Source organism: Patiria miniata, unplaced genomic scaffold (genome assembly GCF_015706575.1).
Source record: "Patiria miniata isolate m_02_andy unplaced genomic scaffold, ASM1570657v1 HiC_scaffold_7, whole genome shotgun sequence".
NCBI lineage: Eukaryota > Metazoa > Echinodermata > Asteroidea > Valvatida > Asterinidae > Patiria > Patiria miniata.
In genome coordinates, this window is record NW_024037074.1 from 23,062,691 (window position 1) to 23,084,117 (window position 21,427).

General features: G+C 39.2%; 2 protein-coding genes across 6 annotated transcripts in view; one reads left to right on the plus strand and one right to left on the minus strand.

Moving 5' to 3' along the window:
- Positions 1–21,427, plus strand: part of LOC119746481 (origin recognition complex subunit 4-like) — a 35,202-nt gene that overhangs the window by 6,888 nt on the left and 6,887 nt on the right. For 3 of the 5 annotated variants that reach the window (XM_038223447.1, XM_038223444.1, XM_038223446.1), the window contains 4 exons: positions 15,900–15,990; positions 17,235–17,396; positions 17,752–17,800; positions 20,097–20,245. In XM_038223447.1, coding sequence (XP_038079375.1) covers positions 15,900–15,990; positions 17,235–17,396; positions 17,752–17,800; positions 20,097–20,245 — 451 coding nt within the window. Of the gene's footprint in view, positions 1–8,776; positions 8,820–14,718; positions 14,821–15,899; positions 15,991–17,234; positions 17,397–17,751; positions 17,801–20,096; positions 20,246–21,427 lie in introns of those variants that run through there. The other 2 variants (XM_038223449.1, XM_038223448.1) reach the window with 2 other exon arrangements.
- LOC119746482 (serine/threonine-protein kinase 35-like) lies at positions 12,796–14,496 on the minus strand. Its single transcript, XM_038223450.1, has one exon. It carries the CDS (start codon positions 14,025–14,027, stop codon positions 13,020–13,022), a length of 1,008 nt encoding a protein of 335 aa, XP_038079378.1. The 5' UTR covers positions 14,028–14,496; the 3' UTR covers positions 12,796–13,019.

The following is a 21,427-nucleotide window of genomic DNA, read 5'->3' on the forward strand; positions in this document are numbered from 1 at the left end:
CCACCAACGGCAGTGAAAAACATTCTTAGGTTTTTCTCCACTTTCGTGGGTATTTTTTTCCCAACAAAAATGCATCTAGTGTGGAAGTTGGATACCTAGGCTACCCAAAAATACAAAACAATCAATCTCAATTTTCACATTTTCCAGTATATCCGACTTAGGTGTCGACTACTCTAAACAAGGTTTTGGGGGACATTCTTCATTTTGCCCCAGTAGGTCACAATGGCTCATGTCATGGATGTCACAAGACACATGGTCTCATTTTGGAGCAAAGGTCTCTTACAAAAATCCCCAAAATAGGAACAACTCAACCCTAGCTGCTTCCATTATCTGAAAAAAAATCTAAAACATGAAACTACACGTCTTAACATCTGCAAACTAGAACGTGTCCTTTAATTAATGATTCTAGTAAACAAACTTGTTTTAACAAAGATTACAAAATGTGACACTTTCAACTCAAAAATATGTGATCACAGCACATGTCTGCACATATGAAACATGTCTTAATGTGAGCGACTGCAAACTAAAAAGTGTCCTTTAATTAATGATTCTAGTAAACAAACTTGTTTTAACAAAGATTACAAAATGTAACACTTTCATCTCAATATGTGATCACAGCACATGTCTTCACATACATGTATGAAACATGTCTTAATGTGAGCAACTGCAAACTACCGGTACAAAGTATCCTTTAATTTAAAATTAAAAACTAGTAAACAAACTTGCTTCAACAAAGATTACAAAATAAGACACTTTTAACTCAAATGTCATCAAAGCACATATCTGCACATGAAAAATGTCTTAATTGTGAACAACTGCAAACTACAAAGTTTTCTTTAGAGATACTAGCGAACAAACTTGTTTAAACAAAGATTACAAAATTGACACTTTCAACTCAAATGTGATCACAACATATCTGCACATGAAACAAGATTAAAGGGAATATACATCATTTGCTTTTGCTGTAATTTCCAGAAATGGATGGAATTGGGGGGTTGGAAATATAAAGCAAATATAGTTACACTGACTTTTTGGAGGTTTTGGGTTCGAAAATGCTATAAAAACCAAGAAAAACGATCATTTTCCTGTAGTCTGGTTCCCTGACTCCATATAAGAAGAAACAGAGCAGTTTGCATACATTGGGGAATTGTAAGGTCAGGGAACCAGTCTAGCTGGCTCGTACCCGTTCATAGGTTTGTAATCGATTGCAAACAAGTGCAATGGTCAATTGGGGCCAGTGTTTGAAAAAAAAGCCAGTTGTTTCCAACGCTGATCGGCCGATCAGCGTTGGAAATTGATACAAAAATACAACTTTTCTTGAAAATGACAGTACACCAGGTGCCATAATTTTACAGGATGCTTTAGACTGTCATTTACCAACATCCTATTAAGGTATTTCGCAAAAACTTGGTAGTTTTATTTTTCGATGTTTGCAAATGTTGTATATTCCCTTTAATGTGAATAACTGCAAAGTATATCCTTTAATGATAGAAGTTCAAACAAACTTGTTTTAGCAAAGATTACAAAATGTGGCACTTTCAACTCAAAAATATGTGACCACATCACGTCTGTACATGTATATGAAACATGTCTAATTGGTGAGCAACTGCAAACTACAAAGTATCTTTTAATTTAAAATGATACTAGTAAACAAACTTGCTTCAACAAAGAAATTACAAAATAAGACACTTTTAACTCAAATGTCATCAAAGCACACATCTGCACATATAAAAATGTCTGCACAAAAAAAAACTTAAAGATAGCAAGGGGACTAAACTCCCTGTGAAGTTATTCTTTCTGGCAAGCTGTCATTTTGAAGAAATCAGCAAAAGAAGGCCTTTACAATAGTGCTTCTTAAGACGCACCTTAAGAAATTTAAATTAGTAGTTCGTTTTGTTATTCGGCGAAGTGCACAAGCATTGGCACGACGCACACGTGCGCGCAGTTGCTATAATTCGTCGGATCAGTGCGCGACATCGCGTAGCTGCAATCGGCTCATTGAGAATGTGTATCGGACGCTGAAGTCGGGCCCAATTCAAAACATGATTCAGCAACTTTTGATTTGAAATAAAGATTCTAGAAAGCTGTTTTTTCGGAATGTAGGCTACAGCTGAAGCTGAGCCGAAACTTTATCAGGTCAGTTGTTCAGTACCTTTCTATAGATTTTGAGCACTTTTGTTGCTTCAAACAAATTACAAATGATGGACTATACCTTTAAGACCAAACAAAATATGGCCACAGGAAAAAATCCCAACAACTCAATCCTAATTTCTCTCACAATAAAAAACTTCCCCAAACTGCAGTCACATTTAACCATATGCACATCTTGTATATGTGCATGCCCACACTCACTTTGTTATGTAATGTAGGCTTACTAGGCATATTGAAATTTAATTTAAACACATACCAGGGAACGGTACATGTATCGTCCAGCAGTGAACAACCCTCCTGGTGTTTTGGGATCTCATCAAAGCTCATCACAGTGTTGAGTTTGGATCATGCAGATGTGTATCATACATTCCTTCCAGATTTCTACAGATTCCAGTTCATCTGCTCCGATCTCAGACTTCCATGAAGTTTACTTCATAGCTGAAGAACTTTTTCTAATATGGGACTACTAAGGTACTGGTAAGCTCCGATGAGCCCTGCGCCAGCTGCAGCAATTAAACCAACACGCCTGCCAAAAAGCAATCCAAACACTCCAATAATTGTGAGGCCTGCTACCAGTTGCTTTGCATGTACTGGTCGTCTACATGTATGAGGAGCAATAGGAGGAGAAATCCTGCTAACGGCTGCTTCTCTTCCAGCAGGGATTGTGAATGGCAGGGATTGTGTATTGGTAAATGCATTTAGATAATGCTCCACTGCAGCTGCTGTTGGACGTCGGTGGTAATCTTTCAGTAACATTTTGTCAATAAAGACACGTAGCTTCTGGCTTATTTGAATGGTCGTCCCATTAGAAAGAACACATCGGTCCACTTTCCCTTGATAAAGAGCTTCTCCAATACCTGTTACACTTGGATAAGAGGCCGGGTCTCCAATGTAAGAGGGCACGAATAGGTTGTTAGATGGTGGTAGAACTTTGCGTTTTAGCATGCAGACAAATATTTCTCCCATGAGAAATACATCAGACTTCTCGGTATAGCGTCCATCTAGAACTTCTGGGGCCAAGAAAAATCGGTGGCCATAGACAGCATTCATGTAGTAGTTTTGAAGACTGCCTCCTTGTTGGGAGTCTGAGGCTAATTTAGCGAGGCCGAAATCAGCAACTTTTAGAGTACCATCTGCTGTGAGTAGAATGTTGTCTGGTTTCAGGTCGCGATGTATGATGCCGTTGGCATGAAGGAAAGCCACAGCTGAGGCAATCTGCCTCATGAATTGTAGGTCTCGCTGAGGCTGTCGTCTGTGTGACAACAAGAAGTCATTGAGATCACCCCCACAGCAATACTCCATGACGAGACAAATATTGTCATCATCGATTATGATGGTTCGATCATAAATGATGATGTTATCATGTCCTGCAGAAAGCCTACAAAGGGCTTTAATTTCATCTATGGCACTTCCTGTCAGGGGCAGGGTCTTCAGAGCACGCTGGTTGTTAGTTTGTAGCTCTCGCCCAAGGTAGACCTCACCAAAGGCCCCTGCTCCCAACTTCTTTTCAATCCAAAAGTCGGCCCTCAGCAAGTCAGACATTTTGGCACACTGAGAAACAGCTTAATATTCAACAGGATACTGCTCACATACAGTAAAGCATACATCAAAGCCTGGTCACCGCTGTCTGGGTTACCTCCGCTCTTCCCTTACAATAAACACTTTTGTATTACTCTAAAGACTAGGCAGGTAATAACAATTGATGTGGGTCTACATATCGTTACACAAAACCGTTTGCTGGTTTTTCCAAATATATCCCTGCGCTGCATGGATACATATTCTATTTTTAGATTAGTGCACACACAGGTACTGGTAGCAATTGAACAGTGAGTAGGCGAGCTAGTGCCCTTATTCTAATTTTTTTATTCAACCTTTTCTCCACATTGCTATGTACCACATTGCTATGGTATTGTGCATTGTGTACGGTACTGTCCAATGCCTGTATACACACAACACCAATACACATTACACATTGCACAAGGAATCTTTTCAAGTTTGGTGTCTGGTTGCTGTGGTACAATATCGTACAAGGAATCTATTGAGAGGAATAGAATACCGGTATGTGATCACAGCACATGTCTGCACATATGAAACATGTCTTAATGTGAGCGACTGCAAACTACAAAGTGTCCTTTAATTAATGATACTAGTAAACAAACTCGTTTTAACAAAGATTACAAAATGTAACGCTTTCATCTCAAATATGTGATCACGGGACATGTCTTCACATACATGTATGAAACATGTCTTAATGTGAGCAACTGCAAACTACCGGTACAAAGTATCTTTTAATTTAAAATTAAATACTAGTAAACAAACTTGCTTCAACAAAGATTACAAAATAAGACACTTTTAACTCAAATGTCATCAAAGCACATATCTGCACATGAAAAAATATCTTAATTGTGAACAACTGCAAACTACAAAGCATCCTTAAGTGATACTACCGGTAGCAAACAAACTTGTTTAAAACAAAGATTACAAAATTGACACTTTCAACTCAAATGTGATCACAACATAGCTGCACATGAAACAAGATTAATGTGAATAACTGCAAACTACAAAGTATCCTTTAATGATAGAAGTTCAAACAAACTTGTTTTAACAAATATTACAAAATTGACACTTTCAACTCACATGTTATCACAACATAAATTGTACCTGCACATGAAACAAGATTAATGTGAATAACTGCAAACTACAAAGTATATCCTTTAATGATAGAAGTTCAAACAAACTTGTTTTAGCAAAGATTACAAAATGTGGCACTTTCAACTCAAAAATACGTGACCACATCATGTCTGCACATGTATATGAAACATGTCTTAATTAAGTTTTAACATGTCTTAACGTAATTATTGTTGAAAAACGTACTTGGTTGAAAGATAGCAAGGGGACTAAACTCCCTGTAAAAATTTTTTTCTGGCAATAAGCTGTCATTTTGAAGAAATCAGCAAAAGAAGGCCTTTCCAATGGTGCTTCTTAAGACACACCGTAAGAAATTTAAATTAGTAGTTCGTTTTGTTATTCAGCAAAGCGCACAAGCATTGGCACGACGCACACGTGCGCGCAGTTGCTATAATTCGTCGGATCAGTGCGCGACATCGCGTAGCTGCAACGGCTCATTGAGAATGTGTATCAGACGCTGAAGTCGGGCCCAATTCAAAACATGATTCAGCAACTTTTGATTTGAAATCAAGATTCTAGAATGCTGTTTTTTCGGAATGTAGGCTACAGTTGAAGCTGAGCCGAAACTTTATCAGGTCAGTTGTTCAGTACCTTTCTATAGATTTTGAGCACTTTTGTTGCTTCAAACAAATTACAAATGATGGACTATACATTTAAGACCAAACAAAATATGGCCACAGGAAAAAATCCCAACAACTCAATCCTAATTTCTCTCACAATAAAAAACTTCCCCAAACTGCAGTCACATTTAACCATATGCACACCTTGTACATGTGCATGCCCACACTCATTTTGTTATGTAATGTAGGTTTACTAGGCATATTGAAATTTAATTTAAACACATACCGGGGTACGGTACATGTATCGTCCAGCAGTGAATAACCCTCCTGGTGTTTTGGGATCTCATCGAAGCTCATCACAGTGTTGAGTTTGGATCATGCAGATGTGTATCATACATTCCTTCCAGATTTCTACAGATTCCAGTTCATCTGCTCTGATCTCGGACTTCCATGAAGTTTACTTCATAGCTGAAGAACTGTTTCTGATCTGGGAAAACTAAGGTAGAGGCACCCTCCGATAAATGTTGCGGAAGCAGCAATTAAACCAGCACGGCCAGCACGGCTGCCAAATAAAAGCAATCCAAACACTCCAATATAAACTGTGAGGCCTGCTACCAGTTGCATTGCATGTACTGGTCGTCTATGAGGAGCAATAGGAGGAGAAATCCTGCTAAGGGCTGCTTCTCTTCCAGCAGGGATTGTGAATGGCAGGGATTGTGTATTGGTAAATGCATTTAGATAATGCTCCACTGCAGCTGCTGTTGGACGTCGGTGGTAATCTTTCAGTAACATTTTGTCAATAAAGACACGTAGCTTCTGGCTTATTTGAATGGTCGACCCATTAGAAAGTACACATCGGTCCACTTCCCCTTGATAAAGAGCTTCTCCAATACCTGTTACACTTGGATAAGAGGCCGGGTCTTCAATGTAAGAGGGCACGAATAGGTTGTTAGATGGTGGTAGAACTTTGCGTTTTAGCATGCAGACAAATATTTCTCCCATGAGAAATACATCAGACTTCTCGGTATAGCGTCCATCTAGAACTTCTGGGGCCAAGAAATATCGGTGGCCATAGACAGCATCCATGTAGTAGTTTTGAAGACTGCCTCCTTGTTGGGAGTCTGAGGCTAATTTAGCGAGGCCGAAATCAGCAACTTTTAGAGTACCATCTGCTGTGAGTAGAATGTTGTCTGGTTTCAGGTCGCGATGTATGATGCCGTTGGCATGAAGGAAAGCCACAGCTGAGGCAATCTGCCTCATGAATTGTAGGTCTCGCTGAGGCTGTCGTCTGTGTGACAACAAGAAGTCATTGAGATCACCCCCACAGCAATACTCCATGACGAGACAAATATTGTCATCATCGATTATGATGGTTCGATCATAAATGATGATGTTATCATGTCCTGCAGAAAGCCTACAAAGGGCTTTAATTTCATCTATGGCACTTCCTGTCAGGGGCAGGGTCTTCAGAGCACGCCGGTTGTTAGTTTGTAGCTCTCGCCCAAGGTAGACCTCACCAAAGGCCCCTGCTCCCAACTTCTTTTCAATCCAAAAGTCGGCCCTCAGCAAGTCAGACATTTTGGCACACTGAGAAACAGCTTAATGTTCAACAGGATACTGCTCACATACAGTAAAGCATACAGCGAAACCTGGTCACCGCCGTCTGGGTTACCTCCGCTCTTCCCTTACAATAAACACTTTTGTATTACTCTAAAGACTAGGCAGGTAACAACAATTGATGTGTGGGTCTACATGTACATATCGTTACACAAAACCGTTTGATGGTCTTTCCAGATATATCCCTGCGCTGCATGGGTACATATTCTATTTTTAGATTAGTGCACACACAGGTACTGGTAGCAATTGAACAGTGAGTAGGCGAGCTAGTGCCCTTATTCTGTTGACCAAATTTATAAATCAACAAGTAGGCCTAGTAATTGTTTTCATTCAACCTTTTCTCCACATTGCTATGGTATTGTGCATTGTGTACGGTACTGTCCAAGGCCTGTATACACACAACACCATACACATTACACATTGCACAAGGAATCTTTTCAAATTTGGTGTTTGGTTGCTGTGGTACAATATCATATAAGGAATCTATTGAGAGGAATAGTTGTGGGAAAAAAACATTCTAAAAGGCCACAAAATGTATGTAAAAGTCATGAGTGTGGTGTATGTAGCCAATTACACCATAACAACCTCATATACATACATGTAACGTAATTATGAAAATAATACAAATTTGTTACTGTATAATTTATAAAACCAAAATTCCTTTATGTAGGCTTACAAAATTTTAGGTGAGCTGCGAAGCAGATGCGAGCCTTTGTAATACCAATTTCCATCTGTCTGTCCGTACGGGCACCCGTCTGTCATACCAGAAACCGGAGCCTTTTTTGGGGGGGCCTGAGGGAAATTAAGACCGAATTATGGGGACTTTCTGCTGTCCCCTTAGCGTCTTCGGTCCCCATAGTTACGGTACCATGGGACAGCACGTCCCCTCAATTATTTATATGGAATCAGGAATGTGTGTACATGTGAGTTTGTATGTAGTACGCATTCAAATCGTGGACCTTGAACAATAGAGGACAATAGGGTCCATGATTGACAAAAGGTCCACAATTGAGATTCGTGTACAAAACCAATGAGAGCTGTTGCTAAAAAATTATAAACAAAAGAAGGACAATAGGGGGTCCACGATTGCAGGTGTATACACAATGGGGTGGGAACGATTTCAATGGGCCTGAGGACCTGGGCACTAGTCCTCAGGAGAATTTCATGTACAAACCTTATAGGAGTTGTTGAGAAAAAGCCTAGAGTACAAACAAAAGGGAACAAAAGAAGGAAAGGGGCCAGGCCTCATTGGCATAGTAAAAACGAGTCCTTGGGTGCGTTTGTTTATGGTGTAAATTGAGGACACACACAAGCAACATCATCTATAAATCGAGGACAGAAACCAAATTGATGCATTTAATAGGGGACGTTGAACAATAGAGGATATTCCCGAAGGTCCCCAATTTGGCGATGTGTACAAAACATATGGGAGGTAAGTACAGTAAACTGACTCCGGCTAAGTCAGCACTCTTGGGACCCAAGAATTTGTGACGACTTACGCAAATGCTGATATTTGCTGTAAGTCGTCATTTTGCTGGCTTACATGAATGGTCTGTTGCACACATGATTCATTCCACTACATTGGCTTTGATTTACCCTGGATTATCTCCTCATGCTTGAGTTGAATCCAGCAAATTAATCCTCGAATTGTATCATCATGTTTGGGGTATTGATAGTGGAGACCACGATACATATGTACGTGCGCTGTGCACAGTAACAAATTAAATGCATGCGAAGACGCGTTTGCAGAATCAAAGTTCCCCCTAAAGACATCATTGAAGAGAACCTCAAGGAGCAAAGACAGTAAGTGAATTTAAAACAATGGTAGAGCAAGGAGCTACATTGTAGTTGAGTCTGGGGTGTGGGTCTGGGATGTAGGGGGCGTGACACCCCAAACTCATATCTCTGTCATCGGCATTTAGAGCCTTGGTTGGCAAATGAATTGTGACCTGCCATTGAGGAATAACCCCCACCTTTGTTCACATTATTCTCAGACAACTCGCATAAAAAACAAGTTGGACATTGTGATTTCTGGAACAGCTTAACAACTGTGTTTATAACATGTTGCCAATAAAACATTGGGCCAATGAGCCTAAAACTTAGCATTTTGTAGAATCAACATTGTTTGATAATTTTGAATTCAGAGATTGAAAACAATGGTCATACCCAGTACATCCCCTATTATCAATCTCCCTATATCCCACGCCAAATTGGCACGCTTGCCACACAGAGATTTGGACACGCTTGTCCTGAATAACTTGGCACGCTTGCCACACATAACATTTCGGGCACGCTTGCCACACATAAGTTTGGACACGTTTTCCTTCCAAAAACTTTGGCACGCTTGCCACCGACACATTTCGAGAAAAATGGCCTTGAAAAAAAAAAGACACGTATTGTGCCACCAATGGCAGTGAAAAACGTTCTTAGGTTTTTTTTCCACTTTTGTAGGTATTGTTTCCCAACAAAAATGCAAAGTGTGGATCTTGGATACCTAGGCTACCTAAAAATACAAAACAATCAATCTCAATTTTCACATGATTTTTCTGGTATATCCGACTTGGGCGTCGACTACTCTAAACAAGGTTTTGGGGGACGTCCTTCATTTTGCCTCAGTAGGTCACAGTTGCCAAGTTAAATACAGAACAATGGCTCATGGATGTCACAAGACACATGGTCTCATTTTGGAGCAAAGGTCTCGACTACAACAATCCCAAAAATAGGAACAACTCAACCCTAGCTGCTTCCATTACCTGGAAAAAAATCTAACACATGAAACTACATGTCTTAATACATGTGAACATCTGCAAACTAGAGCGTGTCCTTTAATTAATGATTCTAGTAAACAACATTGTTTTAACAAAGATTACAAAATGTGGCACTTTCAACTCAAAAATATGTGATCACAGCACATGTCTCCACATATGAAACATGTCTTAATGTGAGCGACTGCAAACTACAAAGTGCCCTTAAATTAATGATTCTAGTAAACAAACTTGTTTTAACAAAGATTACAAAATGTTACACTTTCATCTCAAATATGTGATCACAGCACATGTCTGCACATACATGTATGAAACATGTCTTAATGTGAGCAACTGCAAACTACCGGTACAAAGTATCCTCTAATTTAAAATTAAATACTAGTAAACAAACTTGCTTCAACAAAGATTACAAAATAAGACACTTTTAACTCAAATGTCATCAAAGCACATATCTGCACATGAAAAATGTCTTGATTGTGAACAACTGCAAACTACAAAGTTTTCTTTAGTGATACTAGCAAATAAACTTGTTTAAACAAAGATTACAAAATTGACACTTTCAACTCAAATGTGATCACAACATATCTGCACATGAAACAAGATTAATGTGAATAACTGCAAACTACAAAGTATCCTTTAATGATAGAAGTTCAAACAAACTTGTTTTAGCAAAGATTACAAAATGTGGCACTTTCAACTCCAAAATATGTGACCACATCACGTCTGCACATGTATATGAAACATGTCTTAATGTGAGCAACTGCAAACTACAAAGTATCTTTTAATTTAAAATGATACTAGTAAACAAACTTGCTTCAACAAAGAAATTACAAAATAAGACACTTTTAACTTAAATGTCATCAAAGCACATATCTGCACATGAAAAATGTCTTAATTGTGAACAACTGTAAACTACAAAGCATCCTTAAGTGATACTACCGGTAGCAAACAAACTTGTTTAAACAAAGATTAGAAAATTGACACTTCCAACTCAAATGTGATCACAACATATCTGCACATGAAACAAGATTAATGTGAATAACTGCAAACTACAAAGTATAGGCCTATCCTTTAATGATAGAAGTTCAAACAACTTGTTTTAACAAAGATTTCAAAATGTGACACTTTAGGATTTCTTTAAGATTTTCAGAGAGATTCAATCCAGACTCCTCTGGACTTTGGGTTAGCATGTGTTCTCCAACTAGTCATGCTGGTATTGCACTTGTCCGCTTGTATGAGATTTCAAAGTTCTAATTTGACCTGTAGACTCCTTTAATCGAACAGAATTACAGATAACATGAGATCAATATTCAACCTTATCAACATTTGGCACAATTCCGGTCAAATTTAAATCGCCATTAAATGAGCACCCATCCCCATCATTGAAATCAAAACTATCATCATATTAAAGGTGAAAGAGAAAGTTGATTATAGTATCAGCAGAAGTTTCAGTCAAAATCACAAGGGCTTGGTCCAGATTTATAATGACATCATATAAATCTGGACCAGCGGACAATTTATACACTTCGTACCCTATACATTTGTAGGTCACATGGCAAAGAGGGCACAAGCAAATAAGGAAAATCCTGTACAAAGTAACTCTATACACAAGATAATCTGGAAACAGATAGATACCGGTACTGTACAGAATTCAATGACAAAATCCTCGCTCAAAGCGATACATGTAGGGCTGGTACCACTACCAAATACCGTACCTGGTGAAAGTGTTTGGCCTGAAAATTGGAATTATTTGTGTAATTTTTCATTCATTCACTTTTTAAAGTTCATAATTAACTTTAAGCTGCATGTACGGTTCCTGTATCCTGTCTGAAGTAATCAATATTCATTGGACACTTAAAAAAGAAGAAGTGTGATTAAAGGCATGTAGGAAGTTAGAACACTTGCAAATTTGTCTGGAAACATAGGCACACCGGTACCCACAGATTTCAGTGACAAAATCCTTGCTCAAAGTGAAGGTACGTATGTGTATGCAATTTACACACGCTTGTAAATACATGTACCGGTACCTTCAAGCGTGGACCGTATGATGTCCATCTATTTATACTTTTTAGAAAGACTTCCCATACAAACATGCATCATGTATGTTTTTAAAACACACCTCAAAAGTGGACTTGTGGATAAACGTGGACCCAAATTGTCCTCTATTGTTCAAGGTCCACTATTTGAATGTGCATACATTGTATACAATACATGTACACCCACAGTGACACCTAGACTTGTGTTGAAGCACCTGGACCAAACACCTGATGAGCGATAGTTAAGATCAAACACAATATGGCGACAGGAAAAAGTCCCCACAACTCATCCTAATTTCTCTCACAATAAAAAACTTCCCCAAAGTACAGTATGCACACCCACATACACCCATTCTCAAATTTGTATCCTTGTGGAAACATTCCTTTGTTCTCGTGTAGTAAAGTGTTCAATTTTGAAAGTGAAGTTTCAAAATGCTCTTATTTTAACCAGAATTAGTTTCCTTGGCTGAAATTTGGACTTAATATCCCTTTTCTAAAACTCTTTCATTTGCGACGGATCAACCCACCTTGGAAATTCCTAGTTTTTGAGTAAAACCCATATATCTATTTCGTGACAACCTTGTGGAGACCTATTCATCTATAGAAATTGCCCTGTGGAGACCTTTACAATGTTTTGTTCCCTATTGTGTGTGTGTCTCCACAAGGATACGAATTTGTAGTCACACCGGTGACACATGTCCACACTCATTTTGTTATAAGATAGGTTTGGTATCCGCTCCGTTCACAAGCACCCCCTCATTGGCAAAGGAAGTACAGTTGGGGGTGACCGGCCGCAAAGCGCGGCCACTGCGTGTAAATAAAACAAATCCCCTGGTGTACGTGCGTCACACACAAGGAACAGTGCGCGTCAACCAGCGAAATGTCCCGCCCATAGGACGTCGTTGTTAGGTAAAAGGGCGCCCTCTTTGGTAGCGCACAGAGCTCATGGACATATCAAATTTTATTTAAACTATCGTCCAGCAGTGAACAACGCTCCTTGTGTTTTAGTGTGATTATACAGGGATTTTATCGAAGCTCATTACAGACTTCATTTGTATATGTTTTTTTCTAAAGACAACATTAATTTTGGTTGAGTTTGGATCATGCAGATGTGTATCCATACATGTTGTACATTCCTTCCAGATTTCTACAGATTCCAGTTCATCTGCTCTGATCTCAGACTTCCATAGTTTACTTCGTACTCATAGCTGAAGAACCTTTTCTAACGTGTAGCCTCCCTTGAGCGCTGCGCCAGATGCAGTAGGCCTAGGAGGAGCAATAGGAGAAGCAATCCTGCTGCAAACTTCTCCTCCAGCAAGGATTGTGTATGGCGGGGATTGTGTAGTGGTAAACACATAATGCTTCACTTCAGCCGCCGTTGGACGTCCATGATAATCTTTCAGTAACATTTTGTCAATAAAGGCACGTAGCTTCGGGCTTATTTCAATGGTTGACTCATCAGAAAGTTCACATCGGTCCACTTCCCCATGATGAATAGCTTCTCCGATACCTTTCAAACTTGAAAATAAGTCCGGGTCTCCAATGTAAGAGGGCACGAATACTGAACTGTTAGATGGTGGTAGAAGTAGAACCTTGCGTTTTAGCATGCAGACAAATATTTCTCCCATTAGAAATACATCAGACTTCTCGGTATAGCGTTTATCTAGAACTTCTGGGGCCACGAAAAATCGGTGGCCACGGAAAGACTTCATGTAGTAGTTTTGAAGACTGCCCCCTTGTTTGGAGTCTGAGGCTAATTTAGCGAGGCCGAAATCACCAACTTTCAGGGTACCATCTGCTGTGAGTAGAATGTTGTCTGGTTTCAGGTCGCGATGTATGATGCCGTTGGCATGAAGGAAAGCCACAGCTGAGGCAATCTGCCTCATGAATCGTAGGTCTCGCTGAGGCTCCCGTGTGTGTGACAACAAGAAGTCATTGAGATCACCCCCACAGCAATACTCCATGACCAGACAAACCTTACCATCATCGACTTTGATGGCTCGATCATAAATGATGATGTTGTCATGTTCTGCAGAAAGCCTACAAAGGGCTTTAATTTCATCTATGGCACTTCCTGTCAGGGGCAGGATCTTCAGAGCACGCAGGTTGTTAGTTTGTAGCTCTCGCCCAAGGTGGACCTCACCAAAGGCCCCTGCTCCCAACATCTTTTCAATCGAAAACTCGGCTCTCAGTATCAGCGAGTCAGACATTTTGGCACACTGAGAAACAGCTTTTTGTTCAATGTTCAGGATACTGATCACATACAAAATGTATTCACCACGATTTCCACCGTATTCAAGAGAGATTCTGCCTGCTTACATGTAACTCTTACATTCTTTCCACTTCGGACGCCATTACAAGAATTTTCCTTCTCGTTAATTCTTTGTTGACCCAGAATTAGTTCCGGAGCGCTGCCAGACAAGGCCTGGTCACCGCTGTCTGGGTTACCTCTGCCCTTCCCTTACATTAAACACTTTTGTATTACTCTAACGAACCACAGTAAACTATGTAGAGTAAATATGAATATTGCATACTCCTGGTCGCTCTAGGCACATGGCAACAATTGATGTGGGTCTACATATGAATCTTGACAACAATTGATGTGGGTCTACATATCGTTACGCAAAACCGTTTCCTGGTCTTCCCAGAATTATCCCTGCGCTGCATACATTAGTTCTATTTTTAGATTAGTGCATACACAGCTAGCAATTGAGCTTTGAGTAGGCAGTGCCCTTATTCTGTTGACCAAATTTATGAATCGACAAGTAATAATTAATTTTTTTATTCAACCTTTTCTCCACATTGCTATGGTACCGTATTGTGCATTGTGTACCGGTACTGTCCAAGGCCTGTATACACACAACACCAATACACATTACACATTGCACAATGAATCTTTTCAAGTTTGGTGTCTGGTTGTTGTGGTACAATATCATACAAGGAACCTATTGAGAGGAATAGTTGTGGAAAAAAAACAAAATTCTGAAAGGCTGCAAAATGTATGTAAGTGTCATGAGTGTGGCGTACGTAGCCAGTTACACCATAACCACATAACGTAATTATGAAAATAATACAAATTTGTTACTGTAGGCTATTTATAAAACCAAAATTCCTTTATTTTATCCTTTCTTATTTTGGCGAGCTGCAAAGCAGATGCGAGCCTTTGTAATACCAATTTCCATCTGTCTGTCCGTACGGGCACCCGTCTGTCCGTCTGCATTCTGCAATGTTGAAGTTTTTGGTTCTAGCTAATTTGGTGAAAAAAAAGGAAATGCAGTTTACATTATCTCTATAACTTCAAAAATTTTAGGTTCATTTCATTGCTGTAAATTTTATGATTTTGTTGAGGAATTTTAATCCAAGAAAATGTTAAAGTTTTTAATTGTTACATGTACATGTACCGGTATATACCATTATAACATGTACATACCGGTATTACATGTGGAAACAAATGAGTTTGTTTCTGCATTTAATAGGGGACATTGAACGTTAGAGGACATTATATTCCCAAAGGTCCCCAGTTTAGCGATGTGTACAAAACATATGGGAGGACTTCCTAAAAAGTTAAAACTACATGTACAAACAAAAGAGGGACATTAGAAGGTCCTCAATTGCAGGCAAGTACACACTTGTATGTGTGTGTACACTTACCGGTAGTAACCCTAACATTGCTGAATCATCGAATATTAATATGATTTTTCACACCTCCTATACGTTCTAATATACGTGTAAGTTCACACAGCACCAATGCACATGTTGTTTCCCGCATGTCCAATGATGTCCATACCATGCGATGCACTGATGGAACACATGTGACAGGATTCGATCATGAATACATGTGTACATGTAGCACCTAAACAGCCCGATTTTCTCGAGTCAAAATTTTGACCCCCAAAATTTGTTCTCCCAAGAATAACACAATAACGGCCATTTTTTAAGGATGGTAGTACCGGGTAGATGTGGATGTTTTTTGTGAATGCTCTTTCCAATGAATATCGTTTTGTCTAAAATGCGTTTTGTACTTCAGGACGGAGTGTCCCTAACGAAATGTGTTGTTTTCTGCCTGTTGATGTTATTTTCAGGCATCTTGTGGACCTGATAAACAGATGTGCCGTCAGAGGAGAAAGCAACTCAGCAATAGTCACTGGACCGCATGGGAGCGGTAAAACAATGGTAAAATGAATTGTACATGTACTCTATTAATCGTTATCCTCAGTGCGCAAATGGAACATGGAATTATGAACTTTTTGTCCAAGTAGCAAACCGGAACAAAGATGCACTAAATTGTCTGTGTTCCACGAGAGTGAGTGGAATAGCAAATGTACCAAAAAAACTTGACAGGTAAAGATGGAAAGCACATGCTATCTACAGATTTTTAGTGGTTATTCCATTACACATGGCTGCAACAGGAATAGCGCACATCTTAGAATGGTGTGATATGGATCGTGGTACACCTACATGTACATAGGACAAAATCACACCGGCAACACCATGGATCGACCAATCAGGATCGACGATTCAAGTTTGTTTGAAGATACATGTAATAGGCCTACAGATACCGGTACCTAAAAGTACAGTTTCAGTAAAGTCTGTCACAAGCCAATTTGGCCCATCACGCTGACATTTGTCTCCGCTTTCAGTAGCAAGAAGCAACTGAGAAGATTGTTACTCCCCCTGGATGGGATGCTAGTCCATCGCAGGTTACTCCCTAGCTAGTGCCGGTACCCATTTATACTCCTGGGTTGAGAGGCAATTGGGGTGAAGAGGCTTCCCCAAGGACACAACATTATGACCAGCAGTTGGATTCGAACCCCTGACCCTCTGATCATGAGTCACGAACCAGAACCACTAGGCCAGACTCCCCACACATGTACTGGTACAAAAATGTACATAACCCCCATCTCCTTTTGGCAGCTTTGCTAGCACCTCACAGAATACCCCCAAAATCCACTGCATTTGCTGGAAACTTACTATAAGGGCACATGTTTTACACTCAAACTATCAGGAGGCCTCAAGCTCTATGCAAAAATATAGTGGATGGTCTGTAATACCTTCCATTCTCAATCCTCCAAAATTATCTAAACATTTCCAGCATGATACTGAAGTTTCTTCAAGGAGTTTATAGTGTTGATGCTTAAAAGTAGTGTTTTTGTTTTGATTTTTTCCCCCTTTCTTACATAAAAAACATACGTGCAAGGATAGGATTATTGTAGCTATACCCCAACCCAGACACGGGATCACGAAGGTCCCATTCATGGCGAAAGCACTGTGCTACGGTAGCTATTGCTCAGGTAATCCATCATGGGGCAGTAGCTTTGCACGATAGCTTGAAGAGGGCCTTGTGTGTTACAGAAGTCCACTGTACCAAATCTGCATATTTTGGCAGTATTTTTTGTTTGTCGTTTTGTCTATTCCAGCTTGTCTCTAGCGTCTTGAGAGAGATTGAATCCAATCCCAAAGTCAGTAAGAATCTTCTCATCATTCGTCTGAATGGGCTCCTGCAGACCGATGACAAAATTGCCATACAGGAGATCACCAGACAACTGCAACTTGACAATGTGGTCGGTGATAAAGTCTTTGTAAGTCAGTCTTTAAAAAAAAAAGTTAAAATAAATATTTTTGAAGCGAGATTGATTTTTTGGGGGGGGGGGGGAGAAGGAAGGGGGTGTCTTTTACAGAATAATTGAGTCAGTCACAAGTAAAATCAGGTGATCAACAATGACAAAGGAATTCCATATCGGCTCGGTGCAAAATTACCCCCTCTATGCTAAGAACGGGAGAGTTTGGGAGACCACTGGGAGAGACATTCAAACACATTGCCACCAACAGTGACTGTGCTAATAAAAAGCCCAATTGAAATCGCAGATTTCAGTCTTAAATCCACGGGACTTTATACACATACTGTTACATGATTTTGATTGATATTGTTTTCAGGGCTCATTTGCTGAAAATCTGGCATTTCTCCTGGAGGCATTGAAAAGAGGTAGGCCTAAATATCTTGTCAGTCTTTGTATATTTACAGTGATACTATATCTCTCTTATTTACTTGGAGCTATGCATGTATAACATGTGACTGGGCAATTCCATACTAATATTTCATCTCCCTCCCCCTACACCCCCCCCCCCCCCCACAAAAAAAAACGCTCAAAATGCATTCTTTCCAGAACAATTATTTTACATCAGGTCAATTTTTTTGAACAATCAAATTCGCAGAGAAAAGCCTGTTCATATTTGATATGTTGTGTGTAATCCATAGAGCTATATTAAATTACTAGAGCGCTAACTTCGTGTACAAAGTAATGCCTGCTGGGCGCATCCATGTTTGTGCACAAACCTATGGAGACCTAGAAATTTTGTACGGCTTTTGTACGGCTATTTGCATATCTGCGTTTGTATTCCATACCGGTGCGTTATCGAAGCCAATACGCCCAAAACCGAAATGCACGATCAGCAAATGAGTGTGTCATTTTGCTCTACGCAAACAGCGCAACGCGTACGCGTATTCGCTGCAGATGCTTCTTGCCGTCACGTTTTATTTTAAACGTCAATGACGCACTTAAGTTGTTTGCGTATGTTCTACTTGCGCGTTGCATGTAGAGTACACTTTCAAAAAATTCAATCCATCTAATTTTATTGTGTTCTACAAACACGCACATGAATTCAAAATGTCTGCGCCCAGGACGGCTTCAAAGCGTCTCCACGCGCAGAATGACGAGTTAGGACTCTAGTAATTTAATACAGCTCTATGGTTTGTTCACAGTCAGTACATACATGTATAGGCCATTATAGACTGTATTGTGACTGACCAGACTTTTTCCTTACTGCCTGTTAATGCTGAGGTTGCTTTTTAGTTTTCTTTCGGTATGGTAGATATTCAGAACACAATCTCAACTGGCAATAGATACATGTACTCCCTGTTTGGGGAAAGCTATGAATAAGAATATATGCAATTTTTGTGCATGTCCACTTTTTGTCATGTGATGAGTAAACAGTTTAGGTAGTACAAAGTGTAGTACTACATCTTGCCAGTGCATGTCTGTGGAATGGAACATGGATTTGAAATGACCAATGTAATCAAAGGCTTATTTTTTTTACCTTCATAACTGGCTTTGTGTCAATTGTGGACTCAGACAGTCGTTAACTGGTACTTAGTTTCATACATGTAAATACCTGGGACAGTTTACCTGTATGTATGTTTTCCTCTTCTTTGAGAGCCCCTCACATGGATGGATTTAAACCACCGTTTAAACACTGTTTAAATGGCGGCATTTAAAATGTGCACAATACCCCGTGTCCACACTACCATACATGCAAACATGTGCAGCGCAGGTCGGCTACAACCGCGTGCTTGGGAACCACTGTAATCTCCATATAAGGAGATCAGTGTAACGCACACTGGGCGTCCACTGCCAAGACTGCAAGCACCATAGAAATGGCTGATCCTGGAATAAAATGCTAGACAAAAATTGTTGGAAAATCGACAACTTTTTATGAATTTTGTTCCGAAAAGGTCGGTATAAGGGATAACATCGTCACCGTCACCACGAAGTGACTTGAACCCCCCCAGAGTGGAAATGTGTGTTTCGAGATACAGGTGATTTAAGTTGACAATGTTTTGAAACGGTGATCTGAATATCGTTTTAGCCTCAAAATTCATATTTTGTTGCATTGTCTGAAAAGCTGGGATCTTGAATGACACGTTAATGTATGATTTTTATTGAACAAAATAACTATTAATGAGTTATCAAACTAATTAATCATAAGTACACTTCGTGAAAACTCAAAAATCAGATAACGCTGTGTTCGAGTTTTCACAAAGTGTGACGCTACCCGTGTGTATTAGCTATGGGCTTAGCATTACTTCATGAAAACACCAGAAGTGAGTCGCGCATATCACGTGACATTTGTAGTACTTTGTAAAAATGCAAAATCCGTTTTTGTTATAGTACACTTCGTGAAAATGCATTTTCTGGTTTTGACCCATTAAGTTACAAACGTTAATTGATGTTAATTAATATTTTGACAAAACTAATTAACTCTGTGTATAGTAACTTCTTGAGGTGATAGATTATGTGTAATTAATCACTAATTAGAAGGAAAAAAAATTGAAATCCCAAAATATTGATTTTTCGATGTTAGTGTCACTTTGTGGTGACGGTGACGATATGTGATCCATGGATCAGTTGTAAAACTGGTTATCGGTGACCAGGCCCCTAACCAGTTTAAACCACAGGTTCATAACTGTCCTGTCACACTGCTGTGTTCTTATTTGTGCACAGGTAGTGACACAGCACAGTCAGTCTTATTCATCTTGGAGGAGTTTGACCTCTTTGCCCATCACAAGAACCAGACGCTGCTGTATAACCTGTTTGACATCTGCCAGTCAGCACAGACACCCATAGCAGTCATTGGTGTCACACGCAGATTGGTAAGTTGGAGGAGGGGCTTCCATAAATATGGGGTGGATAAACGGTAATGAAATATATATTTTTAAAGATATACAGGCTGAGACAAAAAGAAAATGATCAAATAATAAAAAAATATTTTTAAAAATATGTGGTTCGCTCCATTTCATAAAAACAACAGTGATGAAATACATGTTATTGACTCAGGTCACTCTGAAAATGTCACGTAATTTGCATACTATATTCCCAAGTTATGTCAATTTTAATGAAAAGATCACTGTTCAGCTGTCCAACACTGATCATTTACTGTTCTACAAACTGATAAATACCTAGTAAATACAATGAAACATGGATGTTTTCCTACCGTCATGAATGCACGAAAACTTGCAAAGGAAAACAGACAAATATTGCCATCAATATTTCAGGAAAAAAAAGAGTTGACTTGAGTGTTCTTCATATTCTAAACACAACATCTGATAGTAAAAAATGATGTTTCAGTCTTGACTCAAAATGAATAAAATCTCATTTGTATTTGAATAGCTGCATGTAATCTGTAATTCTCACTCAATACCGACAGCTTCCAATGTCATTCCATGGACAGCTTTAAAAATAGTTCTCTTAGTAAAACATGCATAATTTCTGAAAGCGTGGATCAATTTCAGTAACTATTTTTTGTTTTCAGGTGAGTGGAAGAACATGCTCTTTCAAGACATCTGCATTAGTGTATCAAATTTGATTGCTTTTTAAGAAAAAAAAAGTTTTTATTTGTGATTGCAACTGCCCTCTCAATTTACCAACTGGAGTTGGAAAAAAACTCTTTACTAATAAGCAGAAAGTTGTGGGCTCGATTCAAAGCCTGCAATGTTTTTTTTCTCAGAGAGTCTGGGAAAATTAGCAGTATTAGCGGTACATAGCACTTATAATTATGCAATGGCAATCATACTTTACTAAGGAAGAAATTGATATGTGTTAGACCCTTAATATCCCAAATATATACCAAATTCTATAAAACCTGATTTGGTTGGATACGTTTTATTGTAGTAACAAAGGGCATGTCCAAAGCACAAAGAATCACCATCATGTGTCACAGCATGACGCACCGCTTTATTTCAGCAGACTTCAGACATGTCAGAAAGGTTCAAACAAGACTAGACCAGTATAAGTCTGAGTGCACATTATTCTATTCAATTGATTCGGAGTGGTTA